The sequence below is a fragment of the Ahaetulla prasina genome, chromosome 18 (assembly GCF_028640845.1).
Source record: "Ahaetulla prasina isolate Xishuangbanna chromosome 18, ASM2864084v1, whole genome shotgun sequence".
In the NCBI taxonomy this organism is placed as follows: Eukaryota; Metazoa; Chordata; class Lepidosauria; order Squamata; family Colubridae; genus Ahaetulla; species Ahaetulla prasina.
This window is the reverse complement of record NC_080556.1, coordinates 1145448-1159688: the sequence shown is the minus strand read 5'-3', so window position 1 is coordinate 1159688 and position 14241 is coordinate 1145448. Positions and strand designations below refer to the sequence as shown.

General features: G+C 48.7%; 1 protein-coding gene across 3 annotated transcripts in view; it reads left to right on the top strand.

Annotated features, from left to right (window-relative positions):
* The first annotated feature begins 3454 nt into the window (after positions 1-3454).
* Positions 3455-14241, top strand: part of PLEKHG5 (pleckstrin homology and RhoGEF domain containing G5) — a 33800-nt gene continuing 23013 nt past the window's right edge. The window contains exons 1-2 of one of the 3 annotated variants that reach the window (XM_058161295.1): positions 3455-3842; positions 7463-7539. In XM_058161295.1, the coding sequence (XP_058017278.1) occupies positions 3710-3842; positions 7463-7539 (210 nt within the window). In that variant the 5' untranslated portion in view covers positions 3455-3709. Of the gene's footprint in view, positions 3843-7462; positions 7540-12525; positions 12912-14241 lie in introns of those variants that run through there. The other 2 variants (XM_058161297.1, XM_058161298.1) reach the window with 2 other exon arrangements.

Genomic DNA, 14241 nt, shown 5'->3' with positions numbered 1-14241 from the left:
CATTTTATACAAACCTGGTGGGTATCTCACTCTCCACGTCGGCTTTGAGCAACGCTGGAAGGCTGTGAAATCAAGATTGAAAAACGTAACTTTTTTTTAAAGTATTTTATTTTTTTAAAAAAGTATTTTTTTATTTTTTTAAAAAAGTATTTTTTATTTTCTGAAAAAAGTATTTTTTTTAAAAAAAAATTTTTACTTTTTAAAAAAGTATTTTTTAAAAAAAATGTAAAACACAAAACCGCCAAAAAAAGGTGTTTTACAGAAGCAAAAACAAACAAACAGGTTAAAAAATGTGCATTTAAAAAGGACACAAATACATATACACATATTATACCCCCTAATTGAAGACTGATATACCGGCAGTCCTCGACTTAACGACAACAGTGGAGCCCAAAATTTCAAGACATTTGTCGTTTCCCCCATTTTGCGACCATTCTTGTCACCGTTGTTAAGTGAATCACCACAGGTTAAATTAGAAATGTGGTTGTTAAATGAATCTGGTTTCCCCATTGACTTTGCTTTGTCAGAAGGTCGCAAAAGGGAGTCATATGACCCCAGGACACTGTGCCCGTCCTAATACAAGTCAGTTGCCAAGCATCCAAATTTTGAACCCGTGACCATGGGGATGGTACAACGGTTGTAAGTTTGAAAAACGGTCATGAGTCACATTTTTTCAGTGTCACAACTTTGAACGGTCACTAAACGAGCAGCAAAAAAAGATTAAAACTTCGAAACCCTCTTTTAACAATCTTATTATTGTATTTTATCGAACTGGGGAAGGATTTAAAAGTATTTAAAATAGGATTTAAAAATGTTATTTTATTTTAGCGACACGTAATTCTTGCATCCTTTTTAATCTCTCCTCCCGAAAATGTAAATATTTCAGTCTTTGGTTTGTCCAAATCAACATTAAATGGTTTTAATTTGCTAATCTGCCTTTCGGGATCTGTTCCACTTGTTAAGTGAGACAGTTTGCAGCCTACCTCGATGTTAACAACCATTCGCTTAGTGACCGACTGAAGTTACAACGCCGCTGAAAAAAGGGACTTAACAATCAGTCCTCGCATTTGCGACGTGTCACCAAACGGTCATAATTCAATCACTTTAACACCTGGCATGAATTTACGATGGTTGCAGACTCCCAACGGTTGTGTGATCGCAGGGGGGGAAGCCAATTCGCTGAACAACTGAATGATCCACTTAACAACCTGCAATTTACTTGGCCACCCCGGCGAGAAAGAGTCCACAAAACCGCGTGATTCCTTTCACCACCTCGCTTAGTGACAAAAGGTTTCCATTGTCGGAAATCGAGGACCGCCTGTGTTTTTGAACCCCACGGTACAACCGAGGTGCAAATAAATGCAGAGGGATTCTTGTACCCCGAAAGAGAGAGGTAACCCCTCTTTGGCACCCTCGGGTTTCGAGGGTGGCCGAGGGTGAATTCCAGCCAAGAAGTGTGTTCGTTTTACGGGATTTGCACTTTTTTTCCCCCAGCACACACATCCCCCCCCCACACTTGTGCGATCGGCTGCTAAATTGTGCTTGTTAAGGAGGCCACAAGGTTGTGGGTTCTGTGTGTGCCGCCCAGGACAATAGCGCCACGCTGGTTTTTTTTTTTTTTAAATGTATAATCCCTTTTATTCTCTCCATCATCGGAAAAAAGGATTACGTCCAGCGGCCGGCCGCCTGCCCCGAAGCAAAGAAAACAAACATTAAGCAGAAACAGCAAAATTTAGGTTGAACATGAGCCAGATCTGGAGGAATTAATCCCAGAAGGCATTCCTGGTGCTGGAGGGGCTGCTCAATAGCTTCCCTAGTCCCTCTGGGTCCTGTGACGCAGCCCCCTCCCCAGCTTCATTCCTGGGTGGGACGACATCATGGATAGCCCCTCGGTTGCGTCTCCTGGTGATTGGCCAAAGTCACCAGTCAGCTTTCATACCTATTGAGGAACTAGAACTCGCCGTCTCCTGGTGATTGGCACAAACTCACTCACGTGCTTTTAATGCCTAAGGCGGAACTAGAACTCCCTCCCTCCTAGATTGGCCCAAGTCATGCAGTCGGCTTTAATACCGATTGCAGAACTATAACTCACCATCTCCTGCTTATTGGCCCAAAGTCACCCAGCTGCCTTTAACGCCTAAAGCAGAACTAGAACTCACTGTCTCCTGGTGATTGGCCCAAAGTCACCCCGCCAGCTTTAATACCCATTGCAGAACTAGAACTCCCAGTCTCCTGGTGATTGGCCCAAAGTCACCCAGCCATCTTTAACGCCTAAAGCTGAACTAGAACTCACCGTCTCCTGGTGATTGGCTCAAAGTCACCCAGCCTCCTTTAACACCTAAAGCAGAACTAGAACTCACCGTCTCCTGGTTTCTTCCCTGGCTCCTTTTACCCGACCTGGAGATATTTATCCCGTCCTCCTCTCTGTCCACCAGCTGAAATTCCTCAGGTTTGATGGTGCAGGAGAGCAGAGTCCACAATGACAAAAATTCAGCGATAGCCCGCTCTGATTTTTTCCGGCCCACCAGACCGATTCCAAAATCTCCCGATTTCACGGGCGGCTGCTCGCTTCGTCCGATATACGGCGCGTCTCGTGCGAGGTCGGGCGTAAACGGGGGTGAATCCGGAGGGCGAAATTCTCTTGCTAGGAGTGGATCGAATCGCACAACCAAGGAACACCCAGACTGCTTTTTCCAAAGATTAAAAAAATTATAACTTAAGTTGTTCAGGTAATCCTCAATTTACGACAGTTCCTTTAGTGACCAACCAAAATTACAAGGCACTGACCAGTTTTTTGCCCTTACAACCGTCGTCGCATCCACACGGGACACGTGCTCCAAATTCAGATGTTTGGCAGCTGACTCATACTTATGACGGTTGCAGTGTCCCGGGGGGGGGGGTCAGGTGACAGTGTCCCGTTTTGCGACCTTCGGACAAGCAGAGTCAGTGGAGAAGCCACGTGATTCACTTAACAACCGCAGCCATTCGTTTAGCAGCCCTAGCGAAAAACCGTCGTAAAATCACTGTTAGCTCGTTTAGCTGTCGGTGTTTAGCAGCCTGGGGGTCCTGCTGCCAACCGCGGTCGTTAAGTCGAGGACTGTCTTTTTTTCTCGGATTTGCCCGTCGTTCTGAAGTCGTCAGTTCGTATGCTGGCTTGTATGCTGGTTTAATCTGTTTTAACCCAGCACGGGAAGTCAACCCATGGTGGGTTGTTGTGCAAACTCCCATCAAAGGAACGTGGCTTGCCCTCTCCTCTCCTCGGGGCGGGGGGTGGGGGGCAGAGATCAGGCCTTCCCCATCCGGTCGGTCTCCCAAACCCCCAACCCACCCACCCACCCACCCACCCACCCTCCGTCTGTCCGTCTTGTCTCGGGCTTGAGTTCCCTTTCATGAAGGATGGACGATGTCCGTAGGAGGCGAAAGAAAAGGACTCTTTGTCCAGACAAAGTTGACGAGCATTGCTTGGGTTTCTTCGCGAGTCCGACTCGGTTCCCAGAAAACTTCGGCTTGCAGGGGCTGAAGGGGCTCCTTGTACCCCCCAAAAACGGGCTCTTTGGCACAGCCCCGTTGAGAGGGGGGGGGTGTCTCGGCTTTGGGTGGGGGGGGCGGCCCACCTAAGCGGTTAGCAAGGAAGCCGCTTCGGCCGATCGCGAAGGAGAAAACAAACGTGGGGATAAAGTCGGAGCCTCCTTCCTTCGGCTGCTCCGAGATGTTTCTCTACTGGAAGAAGAGGGGGGCTTACGAGTTGGAGGCGCTGCCCCCCGATTTGATGGATCTGGAGGCAAACATGGTGGAAAAGTTCTCCTGGTGCTCGACGCTCAACATTGCCCAGGATCTGGAAGGTAAGTCAGGCGGGAGACGGATAGAATGACAAGAGTTGGAAGGGCCCCTGGAGGTCTTCTAGTCCAACCCCCCGCTCAAGCAGGAGACCCTCTCCCATGCCAGACAAACGCTTGTCCAATCTCTTCTTGGAAACCTCCAGGGACGGAGCTCTCCCAACCTCTGGAAGAAGGCCATTCCACTGGTGAATTGATCGACGATTACAGAATGGCAGAGTAGGATGAGACCTTGGGGTGGGGGGGAGATCATCTAGTCCAACCCCCTGCTTGAGCAGGAGAGCCTACAAATGGCTGTCCAGTTTCTTCTTAAAAGCTCCCAGGATGGAGCAGCCACAACTTCTGGAGGCAAGCCCTTCCACTGGAATAACGGCGTAGGAAGGGACCTTGGGGGTCATCTAGTCCAACCCCCTGCTCAAGTACAAGCTAGCCCTAGATCATTCCGGACAAATGGCTTTTCAGTTTCTTCTTCAGGGTTGGAAGAAAGGATGGGACGGGACTACAGACTGTCCTTGATTTACAACCATTCGTTTAGTGACCGTTCAAAGTTACAACGGCGTTGAAAAAAGTGACGCGGCCCACTTACGTTGTCCAGCGTCCGAATTTTGCTCGCGTGGCCATGGGAGATGCCGCCACGGTCGTAAACGTGAAAAACGGCCCTAAAGTCCCTTTTTCTCAAGTGCCGCTGTAACTTCCAGTGGTCACTAAGCGAACCGTTGTAAGTCGAGGACGACCGGCAGTGCGGGAAGAAATCCCATCGGGCAAGGTTATTCATCGTGAGAATTGTGTGGGGTTTTGGGGGATTTTTTTGCGCACAATTGTCTAATTCTTGCAGGGTTTGGAAAAGAGGCTGGAATATCCTTGCTGGGGGGAGGAGAGGTCAAAAAAGTCAAGATGGCCGCAGGGCGCTTGCAAGCGTTTCCAAGGCAACCTTGCAGACGTTCACCCTACCTTGCTGGGACTGTTCCCAAGCCAACGTCTGGTCTCCCTCGCTGACCAATGGGAGAGTGCAAAACGCTTCTCTCGTGATAGGCTCTCCTGCCCGAACGGGGGGGGGGGTCAGTCTAGATGACCTCTGAGGTTCCCCCCCCCAATTCTGTAGAAGTCTGTACGTTTGGTGCTCCGCTCCAAATGCTGGCATCACAAAACCTCTTTTGTTGCTTGGGTCTGCGTCGGAAGGCGGGGTGGGGGGGAGATGAAAAGAACGGGACGGCCACCCACCCCCCCTCGTGCATTTTGGCCCAGCTGGGAGGCTGTTTCTGTTTTACAACATTATATTCTCCTCCTCCGAGGAAGGCATAATGGCGTAATTATGCGATCCGGGTTGTGGGAGGGTTGAAATGCGAAACCTTTAAGAGATTCTGGTTTTTCGACAAAGAAGAGACGCAGTTGTGAGATGAAGCCAGTGTTTCGTCTGCAGGGGCTTATGAAGGGGTCCTTGACTTACGACCGACCGTACAGGGGGGTCCTTGACTGACTTAATAATGCATTTAAAGCTCAACCTGCCCAAGGAGCTGCTGATCCAGTTCTACAGAGGAATTATTGAGTCTGTCATCTGCACCTCTGTAACTATCTGGTTTGGTTCTGCAACCCAACAAGAAAGACACAGACTTCAGAGGATAATTAGAACTGCAGAAAAAATAATTGCTACCAACCGGCCTTCCATTGAGGACCTGAATCAAAAAGAGGGCTGTGAAAATATTTACTGACCCCTCGCATCCTGGACATAAACTGTTTCAACTCCTACCCTCAAAATGACACTATAGAGCACACCAGAACAACTAGACACAAGAAGAGTTTTTTCCCGAAGGCCATCACTCTGCTAAACAAATAATTCCCTCAACACTGTCAAATTATTTACTAAATCTGCACTACTATTAATCATCTCATCGTTCCCATCACCAATCTCTTTCCACTTATGACTGTATCTTTGTTGCTGGTATCCTTATGATTTATATTGATATTGATTGGTTCCTAATTGCTTATTTGTACCCTATGATTATCATTAATTGTTGTACCTTAATGATCTTTTCTTTTATGTACACTGAGAATGTATGCAGCAAGACAAATTCCTTGTGTGTCTAATCACACTTGGCCAATTAAAAAATTCCTATTCTATTCTATTCTATTCTATTCTATTCTATTCTATTCTATTCTATTCTATTCTATTCTATTCTATTCTATTTACACTGAGAATATATGCACCAAGACAAATTCCTTGTGTGTGCAATCACACTTGGCCAATAAATAATTCTATTCTATTCTATTAATATGGCTGGTCTGAACTGATGGTTAAAAGCATCAGGCTAGAAACCAGGAGATGGTGAGTTCTAGTTCCATCTAAGGCATGAAATCAGCTGGGTGACTTTGAGCCAACCACCAGGGGACAGGGAGTTCTAGTCCCGCCTTAGGCAAGAAAACCAGGTGAGTGACAAAGCAGTGGTTGTAAGGCTATGTGTATACACTTGGAATTGTGAAACTGATAGGAAGAGACAGTGAAATTGACTCGCCTCTGTTAAAAAAGTTGGGGAAACTGGTTTGAGGAAATTGACCACATCTGAGGAAATTGACCTGTGAATTTCAGTTTTAAAAAAAACCCGTCCTTGTGCAAAGATCCATCCATCTTTGTCTATCGAAAAAAACAAATTAACTTAGCTTTTTTCTGCTCAGTACAACTGCAAAGTCGCCCTACTCTGCTTGTGTTTTGTACCCGGTGCTTGTGGCCGCATTCACACACTTGTGTGATATGATACGGGATCATATTCTGACGGGGCTGGGCTAGATGACCTCAATGGTGTTTTTAAAAAAACGATACTGAGAAGCAACGCACACATAATCCACCACACCGTTGGCTACAATTTAGGGATCTTTCTCACCCCCACCCCCTCCACCTCTCCTATTGTCCCCCAGTTTATCCCAGTGTTGCAACTGGATTTCCTCATTCGGTGGTCTTTTTCTTGGCTGAAAAACTGCCCATTTCCACTTTCCTTGTTATTCCTAATAGATTGTCGGGCAGAAATAATTTTGCCCAGCCGTTTGGCCAATAGCGAGGTTGTCACTAAGTGCTTGAGGACAGACAAGGAGACAGAGGGGCCTTTGTCTGAAGGGGGGGGGGGGTCTGGCCAGAAAAATTTGGAAGCGTAGGCAGCCTGACTCTCTCTCTTTCTCCACCTCTCTCTCCCTCCCTCCTTCTCTCTCTCTCATCTCCCTCCCTCCTTTATCACCTCTCTCTCCTTCTTTCTCTCCATCTCTCCCCTTCTCACCTTCCCTCCCTTTCTCCATCTCTCTCCTTCCTTCCCTCCCTCCCTCTCTTTATCTCTCCCTCCTTTCTGATCTCTCTCTCCATCTCTTTCTTTCCATCTTTCTCCTTCTCTCCCTTCTTTCTCTCCTTCTCTCTCTCTCCTTCTTTCCCCTCTTTCTCTCCCTCTTTGTCTCTATCTATCCATCTCTTTCTCCTTTTTTCTCTTTCCCTCGCAAAATGGAGGAAAACTCAATTTAACGGTCTCGCTTAGCAGCAGAAATTTGGGGCCCAGTTGTGGCCGTAAGTTGAGGACTCCCTGTGTCTGCGGAGACCAACTGTCTCAGACCGATTAAACCGTGCCTTCCTCTTCTCTTTTTAATTTCAGATGAAGAAGCCGTAGTAGAGGAGACTGTCCCTCAGTGCCAAAATCCCAGCTGTGCTGAGAACCAGAGGGCCGTCAAGGTAATCCCCCTGCCCACCAGCAGTGCCCCATGGGCTTTGGGATCTATCCTGGCCAGATAGGTCCATCGGTATTCTAAACCTGAGTGCGTGCCACAAAGTCAACGACTGCAGAATACAGAATCACAGAGTTGGAAGGGACCTCGGAGGTCTTCTAGTCCAACCCCCTGCTTGAGCAGGAAACCCTACTAATGGCTGCCCAGTCTCTCCTTAAAAGCCTCCAGTAAATGGAGCATTCACAGCTTCTGGTGGCCAGCAGTTCCACGGGTTAATTGTCCTGACTATCAGGAAGTTCCAGGTTGCTTCTCTCCTTGATGAGTTTCCATCCGTTGTTTCTTGTCCTACCTTCTTCGGTGCTTTGGAAAATAAGTGGACCCCCCCACTTCTTCTTTGGGGCAGCCCCCCCCCCCAAATACTGGAAGATGCTATCCTGTCAATTCTAACACACACACCCCAAATTGAGACATGGGGTATTTCCAATTTGCAGCATGGAAGAACTCAACAGGAGTGGCCTTCAGGTTACGACCGAGCTCAAAAGTTACACTGCCGAAAAGCGAAGCCTTTGTAAAGTGAGCTTTCCCCCGTTTTACGACCTTTTCCCTCTGCCGTTCTTAAGTGCATCATTCCAGTGGTTGAGCGGTCCCTGCTCTATTCCTTGGGGTGATTTTCTACACACACACACCCCGCCCATCCTCCCCAGTCAGGGCCCATCTTGCTCTCCTAAGGGACGTGGCGGCATGTTCAGCATTCCTCAAAAGCGACAATTCCCCGGCTTGGTCTGCAGACTTCCTGCCAAAATGCAGAGGTCCGACCCGGGTCAGCCCTCTCTCGTAATGTGTGAATTGGCTGCGCGCCAGTCCTTCCCTCGGCCAGACCCGGGCGCAGCGCTGATACCCACAATTTTCCTGGCGGATTCTGCCGCCAGAACGTAATTTGTGTGTCTGCCTGCAAATTAGCCGCGGGGAGACTGTCTCTTCTCCGGCTTTAATCCAATTGCCTGTTCCCGTAAAAAAAAAAATAAACCCTGCATTTTGATTCTCCCTGGATGAAGAATCAGTTGAAGTTTGGGGGGAGGGGGGTGGCTTTTCTTAAATTTGGGGGGTGACGCTTTTAAGTCCTTTCCAGTCCTCGCTTCTGTTTTCCCCCCCCCCTGCTTTAAAAACATCGCTTTGGCTCATAATTTCCCCTTCCCTCCTCTTTTATTGACTGGCATTTATTTATGAATTACAAGTTACTTGCTAATTGTTTATTAATTGTTTATTAAGAAGAGGGCCGTGAAAATATTTGCAGATCCCTCGCATCCTGGACATAAACTGTTTCAACTCCTACCCTCAAAACGACGCTATAGAGCACTGCACACCAGAACAACTAGACACAAGAACAGTTTTTTCCCGAAGGCCATCACTCTGCTACACAAATAATTCCATCAACACTGTCAGACTATTTACTGAATCTGCACTACTATTAATCGTTTCATAGTTCCCATCACCAATCTCTTTCCACTTATGACTGTATGACTATAACTTGTTGCTGGCAATCCTTATGATTTATATTGATATATTGACCATCAATTGTGTTGTAAATGTTGTATCTTGATGAAGGTATCTTTTCTTTTATGTACACTGAGAGCATCTGCACCAAGACAAATTCCTTGTGTGTCCAATCACACTTGGCCAATAAAATTCTATTCTATTCTATTCTATTCTATTCTATTCTATTCTATTCTATTCTATTCTATTCTATTCTATTCTATTCTATTCCACTCCGTTCCATTCCATTTCATTCCATATTTATTATTCTATTCTATTCTATTCTATTCTATTCTATTCTATTCTATTCTATGTACACTGAGAGCAGATGCACCAAGACAAATTCCTTGTGTGTCCAATCACACTTGGCCAATAAAAATTCTATTCTATTCTATTCTAATTCGGTTATCTATATTTCCTTCTGATCTCTGCGGTTGGTTGCCTAACCTGATGGTGCTTTGTGGGTTGTCTGCCCCCACTAAGGAGCCTTCGGTTGAAGACGAGGCACTCCTTGGCTTACGACCATTTGTTTAGCAGCGGGTCGTCCTCGACTTGTGACCACAGTGGAGTTTCTGCTGCTAAACGAAACAGTTGTTAAGTGAGCCTCGCTCCATTTTATGACCTTGCTGGCCACGGGTTGTTAAGTGAATCGCTGCAGCCGTTAAGTTAATAACGGGGCTGTGCAGTGGCTGTTTGCCTCTTTTCCCTGTCTCCAAAGGTCTTTCCCACGGACCAGGACAAGAACCTTGCAAGTTTGAAAGTACAATCCTCTCCCTCTCTCCTTTGCAGCCTGAGAAATTAGGGAAGGTCCCTTCTGAGCTTCTTGCCGCTTCCAATATCCAGGGGCAGGTTATGGAATCTCTTATCTGACCAGTTCCTTTGTCTCATCTCCCAAGGTCCTTCTCACCCACCCCTACAAGAACCTTGCAAGCCTGAAAGTACAATCCTCCCACGGTCTCCTTTACAGCCTGAGAAACTAGGGAGGGTCCCTTCTGAGCTTCTTACCCCTTCCAATATCTGGGTGCAGGCTATGTGGTCTCGTACCTGACCGTTCCCTTGGCTGTGTCTCTTTGTCTCATCTCCCAAGGTCCTTCTCAACCACCTCTACAAGAATTCTTGCAAGCCTGAAAGTACAATCCTCCCGCGGTCTCCTTTACAGCCTGAGAAACTAGGGAGGGTCCCTTCTTACCCCTTCCAATATCTGGGTGCAGGCTATGTGGTCTCGTACCTGACCGTTCCCTTGGCTGTGTCTCTTTGTCTCATCTCCCAAGGTCCTTCTCAACCACCTCTACAAGAATTCTTGCAAGCCTGAAAGTACAATTCTCCCGCGGTCTCTTTTACAGTCTGAGAAACTAGGGAGGGTCCCTTCTGAGTCTCTTTTATTATTCTTTTATTATTATCTCTTCTGAGTCACCTATTATTCAGGTGCAGGCTCAGCTGACTGTTATCTAATCATTCCCTTGGCTGGGTCTCTTTTTCTCGTCTCCCAAGATCCTTGTCACCTAGCCTGCCAAGAACCTTGCAAGCCTGAAAGTACAATTATCCCACCGTCTCCTTTACAGCCTGAGAAACTAGGGAGAGTCCCCTGCGAGTCTCTTTCTCCACCCATTATCCAGCTGCAGGCTCAGCTGACTGTTATCTGACCATTCCCTTGGCTGGGTCTCTATTTTCCTGGTCTCCCAAGGCCTTTCCCCGCTTACTGCAAGAACCTTGCCAGTCTGAAAGTACAATTCTCCCACTTTGAGAAACTAGGGAGGGTCCCCTCTGAATTTCTCCCCTCCCCCTTCTATTACCCAGCCTTGGGCTCCACTGATTCTTACCAGGCCGTCCATCTCTTCTCCTCTCTCCCAGGGTCCATCTGTCTTCGGGTCATATCATTTACCACCATGATAATAAGTTCACGGCATCATGATGACGCAGAGCTGCGTTTCCCTCCTGGCACCCACAGGTGGCACTGTGTGCTCAGAGCGCTGGCATCTCCAGGCGCAAAGGATTGTGGGAAAATCTCTGAGCCCTTGACAGCTGTTTCTTTACAGCCCCCCCACCACTTTGAACGTTGCCGTGGCAACAAAGAACAACAGAGGCGGCTAGGTGTAGACTGAGCATGCTCCTGCAGGCTTCCCAGGATGGGAGTGTCTGTCGACCCTCTGCATGAGTCACTGTTCTGAGCTTTTATCAGATTTACTCATCCCGGCTGTTCCCTGGATTCACAGGGCTGGGCTTCTTAAATACAAGCTAGTCCTCGACTCATGACCACCAACTGAGCCCAAGATTGCTGTTGTTAAGCGAGACCCTTGTTGAGCAAGTTTTGCCCCATTTTGCGATCTTTCTCACCATGGTCATTAAGTGAGTCTTGCTGGTCAGAAGGTCGCACAAGGGGATCACGTGACCTTGGGACACACAGCGACGGTCATAACTGCGAAACCAGTTGCCAAGCCTCCAAATTTGCATCCCGTGACCACAGGGATACTTTCGTGCCCGAGTTATAGAACTATAATTCACCGTCTCCTGGTTTCTGCAACCGTCATAAATCTGAGTCAGTTGATTACGTGACGGTGGAGAATGCTGTGACGGTCATTAAGTGTGAAAAACAGGCCTTTTTCCAGCACCGTCGTTAACGTTGAACGGTCACTAAATGAAGTCGAGAACCACCTGTATCTTTTAAAGGCAAAGGTTCCCCTTGCACATATGTGCTAGTCGTTCCCAACTCTACTTATCTTTTAAATACTTTTAAATCTTTTTAATAATTTTTAATAATTAAAAAATACTTTTTAATCTGTATCTTTTACAAAAACCTAAAAGAAACCATCTTCTCAAAACAAATCTAAAACCTGCCTTTTAAAGAAACCTTTAAAAAAACCTTTTAAAAAATCTAAAAAATACGTTTTAAAAAAATCTAAGCAAAACCCTACAACCTATTCCAAAACACAAAACAAAACACCAACACCCCCCCTAAAATATCTTTTTAAAACCAACTTTAGAAGAGAGAGAGAAAATTCATTTTTCTCTCTCTGTCTCATTTCTCTATAATCCTCCCCCCCCCCGCGCCTCCCTCCAAACCTGGTCCGGGGGCGGGGAGTCCTGCAATTCCCCACCTTGTGGTGGTCCCCCCTCCCCTCCCCAATTTCCCACTCGCTGCCCAAGCCTGTCTCCTTGGGCGTGTTGGGCAGCGTTCGTTTTGTGTGAATGCAAAGCGACACTCGCTTGCTGGCGAGGCGGGTGGGGGGGGGGAAAGAAAATCCCCCTGGGGGGTTGGCTTTCTCCAGCTCTAAGTGCCCCCCACCCCAGCCCAGCCTTGGCTTGCAAGGGCACAGTCCAGACGGTCTCCCCCCCCCACCCACACCAGCTGTAGCTGGCACGATTGCGCAGCGCCTCCCCACGGCCAGCTAGCCTCTCCAGCTGCCTCCGGAAGCTTCTCCCCCTTCTCCCGCCGCCCCAGCTAAAATCCCTGCTAAGCCCCGGAGCCAAGCTTCCAGCCTCCCCCCCCTCGCCCTCCCCATCCTTTGCATGCCAGCCAGGGGGAGGGGGGCTTCGCAAGCCGGCCGCTGGGGGAGCACCAGAGACAGCAGCAGCAGCCGCCGCCAGCAAGCCGGCGCGTAAAAACGCAGCAAGGAGGGCCGGGTGCGATTAAGGCACCCGGCCAGAGACGGTGGCAAGCTCGGGCAGGCAAAGCAAGCGGAGATCCCGTCTGGCTCAGCTGTGGGCTGCCCTTCCTGGCTGCCTCCTCCACCGGTTGCCGGCGCTGAGTCAAGCCCCGGGCAGCCCCGAGGGTTGCAGCCGCCCCAGCCGGAGCGCTGCGCCCGCGCGCGCCCCTTGCCAAGCTCCGCCGCTTCTTTGCCGGGCCAGGTGAGTCTCGGGGGCTGCTTGCTTTCCGCCTCCCCTCCGGCCCTTTGTTCGCCTGCCCGCGGCCTGCCAGCCTCGCCGGCGCTGAAAGCCGGGAGTGGGGGGGGGCAGAGAAAGGGTGGCGGAGGGCCTAGAGGGGGTCGTGGGGAGGAGGAGGACGGGGGGTCTTCCAAGATCAGGCGCGTCGGGGGAACGCGGGTTAGCTGGAGCGAAGCCATTCAGAACTCGCAAGGAAGCAGATCGGGGAGTTTTGGGGGGTCCTGAGACAGGGGGGCGTCTCTGTTCTGAACCCCGCTGTCTCCCCCCCCAAATAAACCCGGATTTTCCTGTGCATGGATGGGGTTTTGAAATGGGGAGGGGGGGGTTAGATGGCTGGCAGGCAGGAAGGAAGGCAGCGTCACCAAAGGCTGGCAGGAGAGGTTGGGGAGCCAGCGGAGGAAGCCGGGCAGGGGTAGGGGAGAGGGGGCTCCCTTGCACCTATCGCGGGTCAGGGCGTCGGGGGGAGGGGGAACGCGGGTTAAAGGCTCACAAGAGAGCAGATCGGGGAGTTTTTGGGGTGCTGAGAAGGGGGGGCTCTCTTTCTGGGCACCTCAATCTATCTCTCAACCCCTTCTCCCCCCTCCCATTTTTTTTCTGTGCATGGATTGGGTTTGAAATGAGGAGGGGGATAGAGGGGTCTTTGAAGGTGGCAGGGAGGAAGGAAAGCAGCGTCACCCACCGGAGGTTGTCTGGGCAGGTTGGAGAGCCAGGGGTGTCCTCCATCCAGCCTTTGCTCAACAGGGTTAAAGCCCAGTGTCTCTGTGTGTGTGTGAGAGAGAGAGAGAGAGAGAATTCAGATTTGATTGGCAACTAAAGAGAGCAGACACCCCCTCCTTCTTTCTGTTAGAATGGGATTTGGGAATTCTGCCCAGGCTGGTTTGAAAAATCTCTTTCCGAAGGAAAAGCAGCCGGTCGGAAAAAAAAACAAAAAAATTAAAAATCAAAATTGGAGGATCAACCAAGAATTCAGATTTTGTTTCAAATTTGACAGGCGTGCTCCGTTTGAGGGGGGGGGGTCTTTTTAAGTTTCCAAATTGGTGTGTGGGGGGGGCTGTCTGATCTGGATTGGCTGGGAAAAACTGAATTTTGAAAGTGGGGGGGGGGAAATTATGGAGGAATTTTGGCAAAAGGTGCTGAGAATGATTGAGGATATCCATAGAAATTTGGCCAAAGTGTTTTGGCCTTGCGTTTTGTGTTGTGTTGTGTTGTGCTAATGTTATGTTATGTTATGTTATGTTATGTTATCTTATCTTATCTTATCTTATCTTATCTTATCTTATCTTATCTTATCTTA